We start from the raw sequence: 23,405 nt of genomic DNA, 5'->3' as shown, positions 1-23,405 counted from the left end.
AGTAGAGGGTAGAATCGTAAGAGGACGAGACAGGGCGTGCTCGGAGGATAGGATATAAGGAGTCATAGGGCAATTCAGCAAAGTTTGGCGTCGACCGCGCATACAAACGGCTGATATCGTGCGGCCACCCCTCAACTGCGCACTCCTCTCTTTTCTCGGTCTTCTTCCATCCTTTCTTTCTTCCTGCGCAAAGGCAAGATGTAAATCAATGGGATGCGGGAAAACGGGGGTTCTGCCACGTTCTCTGTGCTTTCTTCCTTACTATTATTTCCTCCATCCCTAGCCGTGCTCCTCTCCACAGGTTTGAACGTTCCCTTCCACCTTGCCACCTTTTCACGTCTCTTTTTTATCTGCTAGAACAAAAAGTAGGAGGATATGAAAAAGGCGCGCCAATCGGACGGTCCGTTTCCTTTTTTATTCTTTACACTCGCATCTTACCGCTACTTTTTCCTCTTAAATCGCGATAGTTAGTTTTAATGTTAAGTTCACTTGTGACAGTAACTTTTGTAATGTTTTTCTAATACGTGTATAGGATCTTCTTGAAAATCATTTACGGTGACCTGAAACGACTTTAAAGTGAATGTAAATAAAGGGGATGGAAATGGAGAAGGAGCAGTCTTATAATTTCTATTAACTATACACGAATTTTCTAACTATAACCAGAACTTCAGTGCTACATAGTGAAAAGAGATAATACAATTATTTCCCTACTATGTACTTTCGTTAATTTCGAATAAATAACTACTACTAATGCTCTTTTCAGAATACAATTAATATTTTATTATGGTGCATAGCTAAATATTTCACTCATTCTAATCGTTACCTTTAACGTTGAAGTCTGCCTACAGCAATTCACTGACTGACGTCAAATTTGGAGTTCATTCTACAATATATATAATTGAAAACCATTTTCCTTTGTTTTGATTCATACAAGTAGTTATACATGAATTATTCTCGGAAATAGCTAATACGCTTGCAACGTACTATAAAATTCATATAGACCATTTAAATCGCTTAAGCCGAGGGAACGCGGCTTGGCCATAAAACATGATTTTAATGATGCCGTTTGCCGTGAAAGAGATAGCGACTTTTTCTGAGGAACTCGCCGAGTATTTACCAGGGTGAACGGAGATCTTATATCGCGATCTCACAGTGATCAGAGAGAATCGGATCGAACATGTTCGAGTACAACGGCTCGACTTCGACGACGGTTTGGTGGTAAAAGAGGAGTTCGGGAGTAGAGAGTAGCACCCCTTACCGCTCAGTAATGGCACGGGGGATTTTATTTATTCCGGGTTGGTACGCTTGTTCCGGCCTCCTCTACTGAATCCCTCTTTCAACCCTCCTCCTCCTCTTTCTCCTCCTCCTCCACCAACTCCTCCTTCCACTCCACCTCTTCCTACATTTCCGCCCCATACCATTTCGCTCGACAATTCTCTACCAGAGTGGTTGCCAACGTGGCTGCCTCTGTTTAACGACTTTCTTGTACATTGAACGCAATAAATACCTGTGTCCCATTGAAGAATCCGCATTTACACTAGCATCGGAACTCTTTAACGCTATGTTCTCTGTTCTTACGTTTCAATTTCTTTGCATTCCTTGGGATACAAAGCACGCGATCGAATGAAACGTCGTTGAATCGAAGCGCGAATTAACGTTCTATTCGAGTCAGTCCTAAAACTATAAACGCACGATGTATCGTAACTAAAAGGATTTCAGTGAATCGATGAGTATCAGAATTATAAAATTTCCGGTTATATTGTAACGTCTTAGGAAAGCGTTAATTTATAATTATTAGCGTTTTGACAATGGTGTCCAGAAAATGGAAGGTATTTCTCGCGTACTATGTTTAAGTACGGTGTCCACCGTCGAGGTCTCTTAAGCCTTCGAGATTTAATAGCTGAGCCGGACGTAAGCAATCGAAGGTGGAAACTGTTTGAGCATCACTGGGAGCAATATACCATGATGTCAGCCACTCTGCCGTGGCTCCGTTCTACCAGGGTCGGTACCGGGGGTGGCTTGGCTTCGCCGGGGTACAAAATGATATCATTGGGTTATAAATTCCAAGCAGAGACACCAACGGCCCGATCGCCCCCCTTCCTTCTTGTTACAACTCTTCTCCGGCCACTCCGACCCTCATTCTCTTCCTCCCGACACTCTTTCTCTTTCTCTTTCTACGCGGCGACGTCTTTCTCCTTCATAGATTCTCTGTCGTTTTCCCTCCCTCTTACTTTCCCTCATCCTCGTGGCTTGAACTTGCTTGCCACGCTGCCACGGGAAATATATCTACCATTCGCCCTGAACCAAATAAACAGAATATTCAGATAATTTTCCGTATCCCACCCCTAACTAACTGTCTCAACTCGACTCACACAGCGATGGGGAATCCGCGTAATTTCTCGACTTATTCCTCATACGAGTTTTTTTCTCCACGTGTGCAGCGTGTTATTATTTTTCTGATTTCATATGGTAATCTTGAACGTGAAACCTTCATTAAATTTCTTCGATCAGTGGTAATACTCTGTTTTAATTCTTTTTAACGTTTCGAGGGCTGTTGCTCTTTACGGTATTTGAAATTTTGTATCTCAAGCAAAAAGTATTCGATGAAATAGATCAAGTGTCTTCTATTCAATATAAACAAATATTTTTATTCGTTAATTTGGAAAAGCGTTTTATGATCTCGGTTATTGAGGAAATTTTTCAGTAACACTTATTTTCATCTTTTTTCATAATATTACAAGTGCTCTACAGTTTTGCTTGTATTATATTATATCTTTTAAAAATTTTTCAAAATTTAATTTTTCAAAAATTTTACATACAGGTGAATACCGTATTGTTTTATATTTCGTAAAAAGAATGAAGCGTTTATTACTTCGTTGATATTCTTCTGAATTATTGTCAACTATTCTATTCTATTTCTTCCTTATGCATACAATAATAATTTTCATTACATATTAATATATATATATATATAAATAATTCTTTCAGTAATCACATTTACGATTGTGATTAAGCACCTCTCGCTAAGGACAGTAAGCAAACGATTAACAAAGTTAACCAAAAAATTCTAATGAATATTCTATTTTTGTAATGTCTAATTGATATTTTTGTGCAATTAGGTCTCTATACACCTGTACCCCTTCAAACACCATGCATAAAGGCAATATCACCGAACGAGGGATGGACATCTGGAGGGTCTACAGTGATAATCATAGGTGAAAATTTCTTCGATGGACTTCAAGTAGTGTTTGGATCGATGTTGGTTTGGAGCGAGGTATGTTCTTCAAATTTCTTTAATCGTTAATAATACATGTTTTAATGATATGTAAATTAAAAAGTCAAATTTAAAAATAACAAATAATTGTATTTATGTCCTTACGAAAACGGTTAACTTTTACTTTCCAGCTAATCACACCAAATGCAATCAGGGTGCAAACTCCGCCAAGACAGATACCAGGAGTCGTTGATGTCACACTATCGTATAAGACTAAACAATTTTGCAAAGGAACGCCTGGGAGATTTGTTTATGTCTGTAAGTATAGTTATTAACCATTGTTCCATACAAGTGTATATTACATTCAACATCGAAAAAGGATTCTAAATTGAATACGTTCTATATGTATAAAAACTAGTTCATTACTTTTTCAAACTAACTTTACCTATTTACGAAAAAATCTATAATTTTTCATTTTCGAATATTGCTATCACTTTCCTTGACTTTGTTCCATATTTGAATCGCAAGACAGTTTAAATAAGAAGACTTCGAAATATTTAATATTGTTTCAATATTTCATAAACTAACCTTATCTGCAGCTAATGAAAAACGATCAAGATTACTTAAAAATTTTTCGAAGTTTCATCTGAAAGTTGTAAATCCAAAAATCTGAAATGTATTCACGTTGAGTTAATGCGTCCTTACTAATCTTCCAGCATTAAATGAACCCACGATTGACTACGGCTTCCAAAGGTTACAAAAGTTAATACCGCGGCACCCTGGCGACCCTGAAAAATTACCGAAAGAAATTATACTGAAGAGGGCGGCAGATCTTGCAGAAGCTTTGTACAGTATGCCCAGGAGTGGGAACGCGGGAATTACAGGTGCTCCGAGGAGTCCTGGATCAGGTCATCCACCTGCACCGCCTACTTCCAGTTCAGCGACAGCGTTCAACTCGTATACAGGACAACTGGCAGTGACGGTACAAGAAAACGGTAGTGCGGCGAAATGGACAGACGGTAAATATTAACACCTTTTTATGGTCCGTAAGAAATGGAAAGCATGATGTTATACGACCAATTTAAGAAACTAAATAATTACTTTAGGTGATTACACTTCTCAACACAAGGTTTATTTCTTAAGTAGTCAGACGTCACTTTTTTCTGACAACTGAGTACTAACAACAATAGAGTTTCAAACAGTATTGACCCATTAAATGTCACTGCTCTCATTCACTGTTAGTGCAATTCGCGTTATTGAAATAAGTTTCCAAATTATTTGGACGTAAAAACTGTTTCAATGAAACCATTCATTGAAACTGCCACTTAAATGATAATCATGATTTCATTTCAAAAGGTATAAGAATATTTCGTTTCTCAGGTAGATCGAGAGTATTCAAAAAATATACGCTTAAAGCACGTAGAGCTTTTGAATGTAAAACGTGGCTTCATGGCTCTTCCAACTTAACAGAGTCCGGCTAATATGTGAAATCGCAAAACAAAGTTATCTGTGTTTCCGTGTCGGTTCCTCGTTACAGGGCATTAGGCAACAAGTTGCGCACAGAATGATGAAATACTGACGAGTTCGTCTGACGGGCAGGTTTCTATTTTTAGACGGTAGTTCCGTGACGACAGGAGCCAATGCTGGAGGCGGAGGTGGCGGTGGTGGTGGTGGCAGCGTCGGAGGCAGCGTCGGTGGAAACGTGGACGCCTATAGGCAAAGCAGTAGCGCGAGTCCACGTGGGGTTGTGACTGGTGGTGGTTATTGCGGAAGTTCGGCCAGCACACCCCACAGTCACAGCACCAATGGAAGTTACTCGGTCGCCAATCCGTACGCCGGTAGCCCAACCCTTTACACGTCGCGTAAGTAATTTTTCAGTATTCTTCGAAATCTTCTTCTCGACTCTATTTCATCGCTTTTACATTTCTTCATACATTTCAAACTGTGTCGAACATAGAACTCGGTGTAACATTTCATCAAATTGTATTTTGATTTCTGACAAATAAACACAACGGAAGAAGATTCATACCTGAGTCACTATAAGTTTATAAATGCAAACGGAATGCATAATTCTATAATTTGGGGCTCTATAGCCTCAAAGTAAACACTAGGATTTTAAGATGTATGTTAAGTGTGTATTTTAGTTTTAATTGCTATTATAAAATGTAGAAGTATTCTAATTGCTACTACTAATTTTTATAAATTTAAAAGGAAGAATATTTTATTAATTTATTATTAATTTGTAGGCACAATAACGTTTCTTTTGCTCAAAACCTACTCGCAATAAGAATTATGTTATGTAGTTTTAAATCAGTTTGCAAATATAAAATTATTTATATTTTATTTTTTGCCTTTGTTTTTAAAAGTTATACCTTTAGAATTTCAGAAACGAAAGGACATTTTTTCATGTGCATATAGTATCTCGCAACCTGTGATGAAGTATACAAAATAGTAACTCTACATACTACAAGCATGAATACTTATCTACCAATTGTATTTCACAGACCACTCAACCGAAAATTGAATCCGATTTCGAATGATATTTTGTTACATGGAATCCTTCAGATTACAAATGGTTACTAGCAAAGGATAAGAAGAGAAGTGATCCAGAAGAGTTTTTACTTCGACACAATTTGATTTGCATTTTATTATCAGTGCATGTATATGTATATGTACGTGTACGCGAAATCCTGCGCGCTATAGCTTCCTACTGTTTAGTATCACGTTCAGATGCACGCACTTTATGAGTTTTCCTTATGTGAAATTTTCGTTTTAGCGCACGAACAGTATGGCATTTTCTATACGTCCGGGGACGGGAGTGCGTTCGCCCCCGTAGTACGACCACCGACTACCTCAGTCCCACCGCACTGGTCCACACAGCACCACCTCGCCACAGCCGCCCAGTAACCGCTAACCGTCCACCATCACAACCACCATCATCACCACCACAACCACTCCATGCACTGCGATTAAAGAATTATGAGAAACATTCACAAGAGACGAGATTCGAGAATGTATGTACACACGTTCATTTACAAACCCTTGATAACCCTTTTCTCCTATCCTTAATTGTATTCAATACCTCACTGTGTATGCCTTAAGAGATACTTTTTTGTTATTAAGTAATTTAATAGAATCTACATTATTGCGTATGAGGTACACTTGTTTTTGTTTGTTGGAAGATATGACTTTTATATGTGAGAGGTATTTTGCTTTGGAAAAGGATTTAATATTCAATAATGTAGATTTTTTATTGGAGATGTATTGAATATTTAACAATTTACCAATTGTTAATGTACAAATGAGACGAAAACAATTTTATACGTAAAAGCAAATAAAAAATGTTAGTTATAATTTTCCTGCACGCAGCTTCGTTTTTGAAAAAATCGAATTTGAAAATACATTGAACACAATTATTCTAAAATAAAATCAAGTAATTTATCCGTCTATTATTCGCTACTTTTATTTATGATAAATAGCGGCACCTACACAGTATTTGATTCCACTGTATTAAATTAGTGGATGTGAAAAGTTCATTTATCGCAAAAGAATACAAATGGAGATAGTAGGACAGATTGAGGCGAATCGGATCAGTTCAGATTTAACAGCGAAAAAGTACTAGTTAAAACTTATAATCAACCTCTTTTTTCATAAATTTCTTATTAATAGACATTCAGTTACAATATCAGTAAAAAAAATTTGTTAAACTGTAAAATCTTCGTTTTATAAGCAAAAAACCGAAAAAAGAAGTATCCGATTTGCCTCGGTGTACCAATTATACAAAAGTGCACATCTAAACATTATAAAAATGTTCAAACTCGGTTTACTCTGAAACGAAAGCTCATACAAGAATATTTTATTTGACATTATCATTTATTTTTCCTCATTTCCTACCATTTTTGTACTAAGAATTATTAGATTTTTTAAACGTTTGAATAATCATTGCATTAAAGTCCAAATTGAAAATGCTTTATTAAATCACTTTATGGCAATGATAAAATTAGGATTATATGGAAATTGATTTATTATACAATACTTTACATTCGTACGCATGAAGAATGAAATTCACAACTCCAATTTCAATTTTTTGCACATATAATTATTCTTTAACATCTTAGACTTTTTATGTAATTTTCTTAATAAGATCAAATTTATAACAAATAATGATATTTAACAGCAACTTTTAAGTCTATAAAGATAAGTTGTTAGTACCAAACGGGTTCTTTTGTTGAAAGAATGGAAGATATTTGCATACCATTATTATTACCAGCACACAAAGAAACCCTGAAGAAACGAATGTTATTGTATCGTTTATTGCCATTGATAGTTAAGAGAACCACTTAGCCAACAAGATCATTAGAGTGGCAGTTTTGTTGGCACGTGTCTGAACGACGTCTGATATACAGCTCGTTCTTCATCTTGTAATATGCACTGAGCTTCGATCCGATATTGCGTACAATTCATTAAAGTCTCCACAGTCTACAGGGTGATTCATGTAACCTGTTATATACAAATCAATATCTCGGTAAACAACAAAAATATCGCAGAAGTTGTATATGGTGATTTTATAATAAAAAAATACTGTATTTCTTCCAAACACTGCAAATGCCATATTTCAAGTAATACTATGAAAATAAATAAAATTATATACATTTATAGATCATTTTAAAATAAACTTTAACTGTGGAGATTAATTTTATTACAGCAAAACTGTTTCTAGATTTCTAAATTTGACTGACTGTATAACATTCTTACTGAAATTGTTTAAAAATTATGTAATATAACCATCACTAATGCATAAGAATATGAAAAATAGCTGAACATATGTTGTAATTATTAATGTCCATAATTAATTTAAGGTTATCGATTAAAAATTTGTTATTCGTTTCATGCAACTTGTAGAAATATTTGAGTAATTATTTACATCGTACGGAGTATTGATTTACAACAGACTTTGTAACATCCTGTATATTTTAATGTATATATTAAATTAAACGTTCTTCCAGATAAAAAGCATCATACATAGAAAAAGTAATAATTAATGAAGTCACATTTGAAAACTGTGAGCAACTTCTGTAAAATTTAAGTCATTTACGAATTGATTTCAAACAACTATAAATTAAAAATAAATGTTCATCTTCGGTGCTTTACAGCATTTGATTTGTTTCATATCTTTACAGTTATTAGTTAGAAAACAAGTAATGCAATTTTCCAAGTTTAATTGACATCATCTATAACAATAACTTATAAACTGAAATTGTTTTTACAGAACAGATCCACATGTGACTATTTAAACATCATATTTTATGTGTACATCCATAGGCATACCAGTTTTAATTAGGAACTGAAAAGTGTGATCACTTTAAACCACTAAAATGCAAAAGCTCGAAGATAAATATGTTAATGACATATCTACGTTGCATGAATATTTATTTTACTTTCAATGCTTTTATTCTTTATATATTCTGTAGTTATTAATCTTATGTCATGATGAATTATACTAACGTATAACCGACAGTGGGTATGTTGCAGGACTAGGAGAGGTTGTCGGTTCACCATTCAACATGAATCCATTTATGTTGCCCACCTGCAGCCAAGGATATTCAAACACCGCCAGTCCATTGCTCTCGTCAAGTAACAAATAGTGTTACGAGATGTAAGCTCGAACGAAAATATCGAGAGGTTCTGTCTTCGCGGAAGCGAAATTCACTCGCACCAAGTGCTCCAGTGAATTTTAACGTTCTCATAATCATCGTATTTGTAGTTGACAATCGCTTTCGTGAATCGAAATCGATTCTCTCGATCCACCTTTTTCCCAATTATCGTACGAATGGGAAAAGAAGTGGTCGCGCAAAAACGTTTGTGCGTCATTTTCGTCGAAGCCACGAAATGAATTGAGTTTGAGAGTATATCGAAACCAGTGCAAAAATTGATAACGTTTTATGATTAACGATCGAATAAGTTAAGGAATGATACATATCGAAAAAGACGTTGTTTTTTCATCTCTTGACATAGTCGTTCGGATGATACACCCTACACATTTGTTACAATTACAAAACAAATGTAATTTGTTATGTTCGTATGCAAAAAATAATCCGTTCATCGTAATTAATTTTTAAAATACGAAAAGTACATAAGTGTTATGAAATGTTGAATACAAACACGAGCTTTATTTTAATAGCGATAATACTCCATTACAATTTCTGCTACGATTGTAGTAACCTTTCGTGGAAGGTAATTAAATCGTTATTACCCTTTGATCCTTTTATAATAGCTCCCCCTGCACTGCCAACTTACTAAACATTCCTAAATTTTCCGTTCATCTTGCATCTTAAGAAAAAATGTTTAATCATGTGAAACAGCCGACCGACTATAGTCTTTTCGTGTTACTGATATCGCTATTTTTGACGTAGCTGTCCCAACAGGAAGAAGGCATTTTTATGGATAGATTTGAATATACCCTTTACCATCTGCGCCTCCTCCCGCGCACAGAATAGTCACGTGACTGAAACTTGCGACAGAATATTTTTGAAGCGTTTTCCATCGATTTTGTAGCAAGGTGCTTTAATAAATCCGCCTAAAAAAAATCGAAAGTTCAGAAACGGGAGCAGTATACGTGAGCAGAGTCGTTCACAGGGTGTCGGGGAATTTTGTATGAAACCAAGCGGAGGACTGTCGAGGGTCGAGGGAGACTAGACACCACTAGACGAACATATCGCTTATCATTGAATAACAGACATCATAGTTTTAGAGAGCATTTTCGACTTTGAAATTTTAACTTCCTACCCCTACATTTTAAGAGACTAACCAATATCAGCTAGGTAGCGTATCGTCTAACGTGTAATTTGTAAATTTTCTTGTAAATATTGTTGCGATGTACAAAACGACAGAATTATTTCTAGGAATCCAACGAAATGATATTAACGAGATTGTAGGACGAAAAGTTATTATATATAGGTGTACATAATCGTAGAGCATCTGTAGCTTAATCCGTATAATTGTATGATTGTATGACGGCGATCCAATCCTTTAACGTGCGGACTATTACATAAACGCGTATGATCGGTGAAACGGGTATAGTGCACTTGAATTCGCAGTCAACCATAAAATATCCGATCGAGCGTACACGTTTTCTTTATTTCTACAAAACAAACGTCTCAACTTCGAAAACAGTTTTATACGTTCCAAAAGGTTATTATAACTGCTTTCACCGATTCTATATTTCTCGATGTTTCTCAGAATTGATTTTGTAACGTCTAATTTCTACTATCACGTCTATTATATGATTTGAATTATTTTAAACGGAAAACACGTATAAATAAGTAAACGGAAAGTCGTGGATAGTATTATAGTTGATGGCCACGTTAAAAACTGGATTGTACGTGACAACTGTATAAAACGTATATAGTTAATTTGAATCGTTCGATAAGCCGGCCCAAAACGAATCTCACACCAAACGAATCTCACGAAAGTATACGAAGCATATATCAGAATTGAAATCCATAATTAGTCCAGATTTTGCAGTGGATTACGAGCATAGATCGTATCATTTATCAGAACGAGTGTCGTTAAAATTTATTATTGTAAACAGTTCCTTTTTGCATATCGACTTGGTGAGCACTCTTTCAATACGAAAGGTGCACCCTTTGTCCGAGAGCCACACGCTCTGTGATCTTGTGATGTTGATTGTAATATTGATTATCACTTTCGTTCCATCATGTCATATTTTACATGACGCGTCGTTATTGTACGCATGCGAGTGCGCGCAAGCACGCATACGCGCGTACAGACACTCGTCGGTGTATATTAAAATAAATTTAACTTACATTTTTGAGAATTAAAATCAAACGTTCATGATTTTTTCACCACTGCCCACTTCTCCTTGTACAGAGCGATGAAGAGACACTTTAGAGCGCTTTAGTAGTTTAACAACTCACAGAATGTAATGTTGACTTTTCGTTGAAAGTTTCGTTTAACCCTTTCAGTGCCAGGAAACGATATATCGCTCCTACACTTGTAAAAAATGTCTTTTTAATTTTAATAATAATAAGTCTAACATGTTTTTAATATATTTACAAATTTTATAAACTTTAATTTAAAATTGTCTTGATTAAAATTGACTGGCATTTCTCGAATATATATGAAAATTTCCCCTGGTACTTAAAGGGTTAAACATTATTTTTTTATTTAATTTATACATTATATTTTTATTTAAACATTAGGTAAAGAATACATTAATTTAAAGTTGCATGACGGAATAAAGCTTCCACTATAACAGAAAAAATTACTAATGGAAACTAATTTTTATATTTTTCATCGAAATAATTGATTTTGGAATCTGTATTGATTTCATATTGCTTATTCGGTGCAGTAAATACTATAGTTCTTTAAAGCTTTGTACTCTTAGAATACCTACTTAGAACAATTTTACTACTTTCAAATAAAGGTAAGTACGAAAAATACTATTTAAATCAAGTCGTAATACGTGAACTGTTACGGATGATATTTGCAGCATGTAATAATGTACACAGATATTATATAACTGTAATATACAATTATATAAAACGTTAAACACGAATTTAAAATCATTTTTACTGACCGATTCAAGTTCAAATTTAGTTACAGAGACAATAAAATGCATTATAACGGTGATATAAACATAATTTTTACAGAAAAATAACAGAATTATACTCATAAACTTCTCTTCGATTCCACAATATAATTGCTCTATTACTTATAACATTATTTATTCTATTTTACATACTTTCATACTAAATACCAGGCAATTTTAGTATTTCATACTAAAATTAATTTATAGAATAGTAATGGATGCAAAGTTATATTTACCTCCTAAAGTGTATTACATATCAGTATTTCCTACATAATAATCTAATTTAATATATCATTTTATATAATAATTTTTAACCCTAGAAAAATAAACCCTGATTATTTCATCTTGATGTAATACAAGCGCCTTCTGGTGTACTACTCTTTCTCTCAGGAGAGCCCAGAGCGGGATCAACAAATAGCGAAAGAGGATCTCGAGGACCAATCCAGAGCGATTAGTTCACATGGTGTCCTGTTACCTCTAGCCGCCAAACGGTAGCGCACACGGCACACGTTATTGTAAGGCTGTTTGTGTTATTAGATTTAGATTGGCCGACACGTGGCATGCGGCATGACTGGCACGTGCCCTATTGAAAACGTTACAACGTGGGCACAATATAAAACCATTTTTCTTGCAATATTGATTCCCTTGCCGATTCCTGTGAAAACATTCTACTTCATCACGAATTTGTCATCTGGCCATTATTTTCTGCAATCTACCAGAACAGGCGTGATTAATTATTCATGCAACCGGAATTGGGTTTCTCTATCGATAACCTTTTCGTAATTATTAGTCATTGTTACTGAATAAATCATGTAACTTGTTTTCAAGCAGATTAAATGAAACAAAAGGTTTTATAGCTCAAACGTAATTTAAGTCTCATGTATACTTACATTCATTTTTGCTTTAGCACGTATAGGTACTTCTTGCAATTACGTAGGAAAAAATACGTATACTCTTTATGAGTTGTATCGTATTATTTATGAACTTTCCAAGAAAAATTAAGATCTACTTGTTTGTTATGAATAAGAAACATTATATTTGATCGTAGTCAATTTTTATTACAGGTATAGTTACAATCTGTGTTGTAAGGCTTTTAATGTCATTTGCAGCAATTTTCAAGATCTTCTGTCATAGGCATCGTATTATAATAACTGACATTATAAGTAATATGTTAGGAATACATGTATGTTAATTTTATACAATTGCGTAGGTATAACGAGAAACTGCAAAAATAATCATTGCTGCAAAGCTGGCATTCTGAACGTTCGAGACAAATGCCAGAATTTATTTTTGAATAATACTCTTTACTACGATTACGATTTTAAACAGAAGGAAAACAAAAATTCAGTTTATTATTATTCTTGTATTTCTTACATTGTTTGTATGTATGAAGCTATAAGAATATGCTGAATTTCAATTACACTATCACTTTCTTAGGAAAATTGCTTATTGTTTTTCACTCATTAGTGAATCTAATAAAAACTACATTTAAGTTGTTTTCAAAAAACTTAAATTACTTCAAAGTAATAAATAATATAATGTAAATAGCTTATAAAGTCCTCTTTCAGGTTTACTACAATACAGTTTGCACTTCAGTATACTAATAGGCTTTTTCGCTCACTTGTTCGAACCCCTGATACAAACAACACGGTTCCTGCTACCCGCCAATCCACCGCGAGCCGTCAGCTTAGTTTTCTTTCGGCACGTGCAATCACATAAAACAGTATACGAAGCGTACCGCACTTCATCTGATTGGAATCGATAAAAAAAGTACAATTTACAGTTTCGTAGGATGTTTATAACAGCAACTAAATTTTCCCATAATTTTTTACGTATTGTTTATAATAATAAAATCTTATTTTTCTGAAAATTTTGCAGTTTAAAAAATTTGTCTAAAAAAATGTAGATATTTCTATTTTCATCACTGTATATAATTTAACCGTTAGTCACAATTGATATGATAATATAGTATTCTAATATATAAATTCTATGTTAAAATAAATATTAGTCGCAATACATGACCATGAAAGATATTAAATTTCACATACTCTTTAATAAATAATATATACTTCCTACGAATATTTACAAAAATAGTCGATTCATCATTAATTGGAGTTAAATATTATACGCATCGTTGAATTTCCCCGTCATATTGAATAACTTCTATCTGAAACATTTCCTTTGTATCTTGAATAATTACGAAAATATTTGACTGTACACGAATGAAACAAACATACTGTATAGCCATTTATTTCTTCAAACTATCATAAGCATCTTTTATTAATTTTAAACTATATTTATTGCGATTACTCAATACGTGTAAACATAACGAAAGTTTTCAACTATATTTTCAATTGTATAAAATTTATTAAATGAAACATTAATAATAATTTTCATAATTCAAATTAATTTTACTTGTATTATATTGAATATTTCTATTTTCTTACAATTCAAATGTAAATTTTGTTCATCTGATATAAACAAGTAGGTAATCCAAGTTACAGTATAGGATACCTATAGCCTAGTATATCGGAAAGCAGTAGTAAATATTGGCGAGATAAGAAGATTCCAATTTTATTTTTATTTTACTTTAGATTAATGCCCATTATTATAAATTATAACATTCTCGAATATTTTGATGAAGCATTGTGTATATTGCCCTTCACATCACACTGATATCAGGGTAGAATTTGAGTCAGGCGTCAAAGGGGATGAACCGCTACTGGGGCTTGGCAGGGATAGGAGCAATCCGGTGATGCACCCTTGACAGTTCACTGCGATAAGATCTGCTCTTTCGGCGAGTTGGGTCCATTTGAATTCTGTTTGTGAGCCCTAGCAATACTACCCTTCGAGTACATCGCGCTTCCACCGATGTAAAAGAATATTACCATCTGCAGATTATCGGTAATCCTCATTCAATGGTATAGAGTTTCCTTCACTGTGTAACTCCTACAACAGACCTCAGTGTTTATCTGATAAATAAAACATTTTACGCATTCACCGTAGAATATATACTACAAACCGTTTTTAAATCTTCATTAGTTTTAAAAATATATAGCGCAAGTATATTTAATTAAAAACGATGCGCAATGGCTTAATAAGTTTTACAATAGCAGCTACTATGTAGATTAATTTATTTTACCACAATGTATTTTGTAATCATTACTTAAGTCTGTAGTATATTGGAAATCTAAAGTAATGTTCCTTCAAAATAAGTTATTTTCGAATTACATGTTTATTATGTACTTTAGGAATAGAAGATCGAGTATATTAATCGAGTGCATAAGAGGGGCTTGTTATTGGTAATCATCATCAGTACGAGGAAGACAAAACATGCTCATGATTATCTTTCCGTGTTCTCGCATTAACCTGAAGTCATTGTGTACGTAAGTACTGCCGAGACATCACTTGATGCCTAGGCTGAGGAATTCTGCTAATTTCTTCAGATTAGTTTTCATTCCTTCTCACTTAATTTTCTATTAGTTTGGTTTCCTAATTTCTTATATCTTCGATGGCTAATTTGCTGTTCGCCAATATAGTCACATGTAACGAATCAAAACTATAAAACTGTAAACTAGGAAGACACCTCTTTCTTTTGTGTGGTTCGGATAGACATCGAGTCATCTTCCAAATGTAGGTATGTTTTATATATGTATACATACAATACAGCCGTCCCTCCATTTACACGAACGAAAATCGTGTAAATAGAGTCTATCAGTACAAAAGAAAACAAAATATTGGAAAGAAAAGCCGGTATAAATGTTGAAAATACATATTTATTTTACATACCTTAACAAAAAAATAATAATAATGACATTTCAGAAAACAAGTAAATTTTAATGCAGCGCAACATTCAGACCGCGTATAAATAATACTGCGTGAAAAAGAGACTCGTGTAAAGTGCCGTAAAGATGGAGAGATGGGAATACAACTGTGCGTTCTAAGTATTTATATACATATACACAAAAATGATTAGATAACTATGTAATTATTAGGAATTCACGATTTCAATAACTTCGATATAAATTGTTGAGATATGAGTAATATATAAGCAACTTTTCCTCATACAAAATTAATCGCGAAAGAATCATTTTTCGATCATGTTACTCTAATATTTTTTACGCAAAATGAAGAGAGGCTTCGACCTATGCAATAAAGGAAGCAGATTCCAGTTTTTAAAAAACTACTGTAATTAAAAAATGCATGTGCCTAACTGTACACAACAAATTTATGATCGCGAGTGTGTGAATGACCTTGCACCATTTATTTCTACTCTGTAACATGTGTTTATAAATTCTGCTAGGATAAAGATATCATATATAATTATTTGAATCACTTAATGAAAAAGAGCAAAAATATTTAATAAATATGTGTTGAATGAGTAGCAGGTCTAGCTTCCAAAAGAATTTATTTATTAATTAAAAATAGAAAACAGAGTATATGTATTCGAGTAAATTTAGTAACCGTTCGCTTGGAATGCTCGTTCAGAACTAACACTAGAATAGCATGATTACAAAGAGCCCTGTGCGGAAGGGCAAAAATATGTTCTTGACCGTTTTGGGAGAAAAAAACAGCAAACTAACGGTAAAGAACGGCAGTGACTCGGGTCGCAAAACTGACCGTTTTGTGACCCTTTCTTAGGACGCTTTCGTCGAACGTGCATACAGACCACGATTCAAAATACACATCGTAAGCCGATTTATGCCAAAATCTAACAATATGATCATTTATCTAATTAATATCCATGCTGATTATTTTAAATTTGTGCTTAAAAGTGGAAAAAATTGAACACTGTAAAAAGGAATTTTCTGATCGAATTAATTAATTTGATTACTTCTATATGCGAGATATGCAAAAATCTGGATATGCTCTATGGAGGTGGATAAAACCGGATACCCTTTAAAAGTTACATAGAATATAATATAATTATAACATTTTTTTTCCATAAATTAAAAAATAGTATAGAAATTATTTTCTAGAATTTTAATAAATATAAAACTATTCTAATTTAGTTTAACCTATAGAAATTTATATTAAAGACTTAGAGACTGTTATCATATTGCTGCGCTGGGTGCACTTCGATGTGTCGCAACAATATTTATAAACAATTGTAGTTATCTTAACTATATATAATATTAATCTGAACTATCAACTAAACAAAAATCACTATTTGTGTTACCATACGTTAAAAAATATTACTTCTGTCAGGCAATGAGGCAAACCTAGGAATATGGTTCTGTCCTAACATTAAATATTTCTATTTCAATATATTATAGAAAGATGAACAAAGCGGAAAAATACTCTGTAAAAACTATAGAATATAAATAGTATTTTTCCGAATGAATTCTTCAATAATAGGATATAACAAAATAGCCGCAAAGCAATTACTTCACCTCCGAAATGCTGAAACTTTTCAACTTGAAATTTTTTTAATTCGTCTGCACAGAACATTTTGATGATTTGTGTTTTGGGACTTATTTTACAATCTCTTGAAAATCAGCCGAATGTGGTGGAACGTTTTGGCTGTGTTTTACAGCTCTTATCTTATCAAAAACTATGATATTCAGTTTGACCCACGTATCCGGTTTTGTGCAACTGCCCCCTATGTGCAAGTATATATTTGAATATGCACTAAATACTTATAAATAGTTAAAATAAGTAGATTTCGAAATTTAATAGAAATTTCAATAAACTTAATCTTTCGTATAAGCGAATAAAAATGACTGAAAACCTACATTACCTACCTATATATAAAAGCAAATGTAGTGCAATCTGTTTCACGGAATATAGACAATATATTAATGTGAAACAACAACAAACAATTCACCTTTAAAAATTTGCTTTAATATAGTTAAAATTATTGAATATTTCTGAATATCACGTATTACATATCTATATACGTAAATAGTAAATATACATAGTATGGAATGTAATAAGTACACGTTCATAGATATGTTCCATACATAGAATGGAAAACAACAATATACAATAGATCATTTAATAAAAACTATTTTCATTGATCTTTACGTGGTATTATTTAAAACATATAAATAGTATATTACATTACAAAAGAAAGTAAAGACTTATTAACTTTACATAATTAATTATGAACATTAAACGAATATTTCTTTAAAATACTTCATGCAAATATTATTAATTTTATTATTTAAATATATTTATTCTAGTATATAACAAAATTAAGCATTTAATATTAAAACTATATTTATTTATCTATTTGTATGGAAATGAAAACGGTCTGAACAAGTAGCCAGGTTGGCCGAGCGGTCTAAGGCGCCAGATTTAAGCTTTGGTTCCCCTGGGGAGCGTGGGTTCGAATCCCACACCTGGCAAACTTTTTTTTTCTTTTTAACATAACCAAATATAATAATAACACGATTGCTAAAGGATATTTTTGAACATTATTGTTAAATCATTAGTATAATTATTCATATTTTCCATGTAGCATCACAATGCACTCGAAATTTTATATCAAGTATTTAATAATGTATAACAATTCATTAATACTGGAAATAATTAATATGATTTGTTTTGCTTTATCTTTTCTATTCATTTACTAGATGTTTTGGCAAATTTAATATATTTTGCAGAAATAATATATTATCAGTTCTTCTCTGTAATAGTGATTCTTAAAAAGTATACTATTTACAATCAAAGAAATTCATTACTGTGTTAACGTAATTCTTTCATTATTTTATATTAGGCCACTTCAGAATTTTTATAAAAAAATCAATCGTATTTAAATTGAAAAATATAAAACGTAAAAAATATTTTATAAAATTTTTAAAGTACGTATAATGAGTCAGCAAGTAATATAATGTATAAGACTCTTGAAGGAATACATTACAAATTAATGTATTAATAATTTTTACAGAAAGCATAATGAGAACTGTGAAAAATATACTATGTAACGTAAAGAAGGTGCATGCAAATAATCCTCCGAGTATATTGCGTTAAAAATAAAATTGTTGAAAATAGAAAATAAAATGTTAAATAGAGGCGAAGTTATTAAACAGTTTTCATGCATACTGTATTAAACATGAATAAAGTACGATAAAAAATAAAACAGCTATTTTCATTGAAGTATTAAACAACCATAAAAGAATTTATTCCAAAAATTTACACACAAAGAATGTTTTTCTTTGTTATTCAGTATAAGTCATGAACTGGAAATATTTGTAATTCAATGAATACCTTTCTTGCTTTTGTAAAACACAATTTTCAATCAAATCTGTCGAATCAGTACAATTAAGATTAAAGATTATATAATTTTTTTTAAGCGGCTACGTAAGTATTATTATTAGAAAATTTTATAATTTTACACATTCTAAAATTCTTTCCTTTCATAACACTCCTTTTATATTCTAACTAACGGATGCACGCGAAATTATATAACAAAAAAAGTATTTGCTTAATTCAGGTCTGATTTATTATCAATTTCAATAGCGTTTGTGCAACGATTCATGCACAGATACCATGCCTCAAAAACGGCCGGATAAGAAATGGTAAAACGATTAAAAAGTATATAAAATGTGTATACAAGTTATACACTTACAATTAAAAGGTCACGCTTATACATATATTTAACAGTTATTCTTATCCTATAGTGGAATGTAAGTAGGCGTCAACCGTACAATCGAAGAAAAAATAAACTATAACAAAAACAACGTAATCTAGAAAAAAAACTTAGAAGAATGCTTATAATGGTTAATTTGTTAAGAGAGTATTCAAATGTATTTACTTTGAAACGATCTGTCATTTAAAACATTCACTCATTTAGAAAAATGCAGGAATAATCAAGTACTTTTTTCGGTGCAAATTAGGCTAGTAAATCATGCAACATGAAACGAGAAATGTCGTTATTGTGATTTTTTAAAAATATCATTTTGAATAGAAACTGTGCCAAAATATAGCACGAAATGAAAATACAGCCATGAATATATCAATTAATAATTCACAATGTTAATAATAAACGTAACAAATATATCTGTAACGAAATTAGAAATTAAATGTATTAAACCTTCGTCTTAACATTCTGATGTTATAGAAAATTAATATCCCATTGCAAACATTATCATCGAGTGTATTATAGTGAAATAATAAAGAGAACAACACTAAGATCTTGAAATGTACTGCATTTTATAATGTAATAAATCGTAATTCTACCTTCTTTAAATAAATATATTTTTATAAATTTATTCGATAATATTTAATATCTCAAATTATATATTTACGGATTGTTTCATTTGATAAATAAATATATTCACTTTAAATATACTGCTAATCTTTTCGACAAACTGTGCTGTCTACTGATGTACTGTATGTATATGATAACATTTCATTTCTCATTTCGTATTCGAGCTTATTACTTGAATGATAACTAGAGTGATCACTAAATTAACACGTTGAATGCCATGGGGGTCACCAGTGACCCCCGACCAAATCGAATTACTATAATCCAGTCAATCAAACGATGATTATTTTTAAACATTTTTGTATTCTAAACAATATTACCTAACGCGGTGACATTAGCCAAGATAAACACGCAATAATAACGAAATGATTCAATGAAATAATTTGATATTATATTTCTTTCATTCTGTGTATTTTGCAACGTGAAATCGTGCGGCATTCAACCTGTTAAATATAATAAAAGTAATTAAAATATAATTTATCTTAAATGTACGTGAAGACCTACTACTGAAAAAACGGTTGAATTCAAACATCAACATTCATAGTTAAACGTTTGTGGTCAGAAGTGTAAATCAATTCTTTTTAAACCATTTTATGAAATTTAAATTAAATGGAAAATACAAACAATATAACTAAATTAAGTAAACAGAACCTTCTAATGTTATTCTTACATTGTTTTTGTAGAATACCGTAAGAAATTTGATACAAATTTATATTTGTATCAAATATAACATCACATTACCTATCACAAATACTTGAAAGATGTATTTGGACTTACTTTCATGGAAAAATTCTTACCGACCTGTTGGAAGAAAGTGTAATAAAGATCGTATAGAAAGCATACAAATTTTTAATTTAAAACTTGCCATAAACACTGAGAACGAGATAATGAAGAAATGATGAAATATAATATTTGTACTTTACTGTATATTTAATAAGTAGAAAAATATAAAAATAACAAGTCTAAGAAAATAGGTAGCAAAGATCTTTTACAATGTATTGTACATGATATAATTTAACGAAAATAATTCTTAAGTAAAACTAAATTTAAAAAAATATATATATATATATCTTAAATATTAACTTACATCTAATATCATTCTTAATCATAATATTTTGACGGTCAGTTATGAAAAAAAAAATTATGTAAATCATAATATATGCGTTGTGTATTACCATTACCGTTGTATATTTCACTTGTTCAAACGTTTCTAACTGCTCTTATATTGTCTTGTATCATAATTACGTAGTGTTTTACTACTAAATACATAGCCTTAAATTGCTTTGGTATCCAAACTCCGACCTTTTGCACTTTCCTCATAGAGTGCAGGTGTCAGGCGATTTTCAACTGGCTCTTTTCCATTTTTTCAGCTAATCCACAAATTGTTTGATGAGGGCCTTCGTGGATTAAAGCGCTTAATCTGTCTGCATTAAAGTTGATTGATCTTCCCATGCAGAAAATGCTATTGAAAACAAAACTGTTCTTCTTGAAGTGTACAAACCACATTCGAGTTGTCGAACCGCTGGTAGAATTCTCTCCATAAACCGTTCAAATTTAAAACTATTACAGTTTTTAATTACTACAAACTATTTGTAGCAGCTTTATTAATTATTAAACTATGATTGGATCCAAAGAGCAACAAGTGTCCAACGTGCGTTTTTGTACATCTCATGGAAGAAGCAATTGAATAATATAGATGTGTAATATGGATATAATTATATTGTAAAGACATTTAAATTTTGTATAATTTTGCAATAAATAATATAAAATATTGTAAAAATATTTTAAAACTTTTATGAAATAAAAAGGGCGCCACGGACTTACGATTCAACTCTATACCCGCATATATAGGCCCTTCTTTGTCTACTTATCAATAGGAAACTGTATTAGATGGGATAAGTAAGTATGTGTAAGGAAAATTGGTAACACTGTCTATAAACGTATCAGAGTTTTCTGACTTAAGAGAGGAAATACCTTTAGAACCTTAAAATATCGCAATATTTTTTTTTTTCTATAGGATGTTAGGTGATGTTAACTCATAGGCGGTAGCCCACCGCAGGTATATATTCACGCGCTCGAAGCAGAGGACCCGCCTTTCATAATTCCCTCGTTTCAATCATTGTAAACATGTTACTTTACGTTGTTTGCGTTATACAAAAAAAATTATCATACTGCCGGCTTCGAAATATTAAAACAAAAAACCTCGGTGGAAAAGGCAAGCTGGCTGATGCGCTTATCAGGAAACTCACCGCATACTATGGCTTAGCCATACGAAGAAATATTCATAGCGTGGAAAATATGAAGAAAGCTATAATAGCCTCGTATTATCACTTATGCTCCACCAAAGAAAATCCAAGGCACGAATACTGCCTGGTAGGAAATGACAGCTGGTGCAAGTGGCAGAAAGCTCTAGCCACAGGAGCAAATTTGGACCTTATAGAACATCCTGCACCACTACATCCAGACGTGCAGAAGCACATCCTACCAATTTACGAAGATTTATCTGAAAAGAATCTATTTGAGAGGTGCTTGGGCGGACACACTCAGAACAATAACGAGAGTTTCAACTTAACTGTTTGGCGCTTCGCTCCAAAGCACCTGCACTTGGGAATAAAAATTATTGAAATTGCAGCATATTTGGCAGCTGGCTTATTTAACGAAGGATATGCTTCAGTTTTAAGAACTATGAGTGCTTTGAATATTGTAATTGGAAAACAAGCAAAAACATACGCCGACAAAATCGACGAACAGAGAATAATTCGACAGGAGCGACGCACATTATTAACTACCAAAGAGGCTCGAAAAGCAAGAAGAGAACAACGTATGGAGGAAAATCAGCTCTATGAGGAAACAGAAGGAATATTGTATGGCGCAGGAATCGCAGACTAGCTGATAAGTTATTGAAATTATTGAGTTATCACTTATCGAAACTTTGAACGTGTTTATCTCAAAACTAAATTTTCGAAATCGGTGGAATCAATAACTCAAAAACTACTCAATCAATCTTGCTGAAATTTTGCACACATATCTATAACAATATTGTCTTCTATATGAACCTAGATATATGAAATAAATTGTAAATACAAGTATCTTTTTATTGCAAAATATAGCGAAAATTTCATGTAAAATTCAAAGTTTCTGTTTAAAAGCGTGCCATTTTTTCAATTTTCAATATTTTTCACTTTCTGTAGGTTCACCTACAAACTGTAAGTGTTAGTTATCGAAATATGTCTTGCTGGTTTGTTTCAAATCAATATAGCCAAAACTAGAGCTTACACCATTTAATAAGTCGCACCACAACCTTCCCGAAAAACAAGGACGTAACTCCGCCATTTTTAAATATTTTGAAAAACAAAAAATACGTTGTA

The 23,405-nt window shown here is 32.4% G+C and overlaps 2 protein-coding genes and 1 non-coding gene across 7 annotated transcripts in view; all 3 read left to right on the top strand.

The window, feature by feature from the left end:
• The window catches only part of kn (EBF transcription factor knot), a 114,407-nt gene extending 103,393 nt beyond the window's left edge, over positions 1–11,014 (top strand). The window contains exons 9-14 of one of the 5 annotated variants that reach the window (XR_004235763.2): positions 3,120–3,274; positions 3,406–3,532; positions 3,931–4,233; positions 4,828–5,076; positions 5,991–6,228; positions 8,747–11,014. Coding sequence is in view for 3 of the 5 variants with exons in the window: in XM_031985255.2 (XP_031841115.1) it covers positions 3,120–3,274; positions 3,406–3,532; positions 3,931–4,233; positions 4,828–5,076; positions 8,747–8,859 (947 nt within the window). In the remaining 2 variants the exon portion in view is untranslated. Of the gene's footprint in view, positions 1–3,119; positions 3,275–3,405; positions 3,533–3,930; positions 4,234–4,813; positions 5,077–5,990; positions 6,229–8,732 lie in introns of those variants that run through there. The other 4 variants (XR_004235764.2, XM_031985255.2, XM_031985256.2 and 1 more) reach the window with 4 other exon arrangements.
• Positions 11,015–18,092: 7,078 nt separating this feature from the next.
• On the top strand, positions 18,093–18,175 carry TRNAL-UAA (transfer RNA leucine (anticodon UAA)). Its single transcript has one exon. It is a non-coding gene; the product is annotated as a tRNA-Leu (tRNA).
• Positions 18,176–22,164: 3,989 nt separating this feature from the next.
• Positions 22,165–22,926, top strand: LOC116430767 (uncharacterized). The gene has a single exon (XM_031985314.2). The coding sequence runs from the start codon at positions 22,165–22,167 to the stop codon at positions 22,924–22,926; it is 762 nt and encodes a 253-aa protein (XP_031841174.2).
• Positions 22,927–23,405: the final 479 nt, after the last annotated feature.

The sequence above is a fragment of the Nomia melanderi genome, chromosome 2, assembly GCF_051020985.1.
Source record: "Nomia melanderi isolate GNS246 chromosome 2, iyNomMela1, whole genome shotgun sequence".
NCBI lineage: Eukaryota > Metazoa > Arthropoda > Insecta > Hymenoptera > Halictidae > Nomia > Nomia melanderi.
This window is presented reverse-complemented; position numbering and strand designations above follow the sequence as displayed.

Coding starts and splice junctions, on each gene's coding strand:
- LOC116430767 (XM_031985314.2), top strand. CDS start 22,165: ATGTTACTTTACGTTGTTTGCGTTATACAAAAAAAATTATCATACTGC.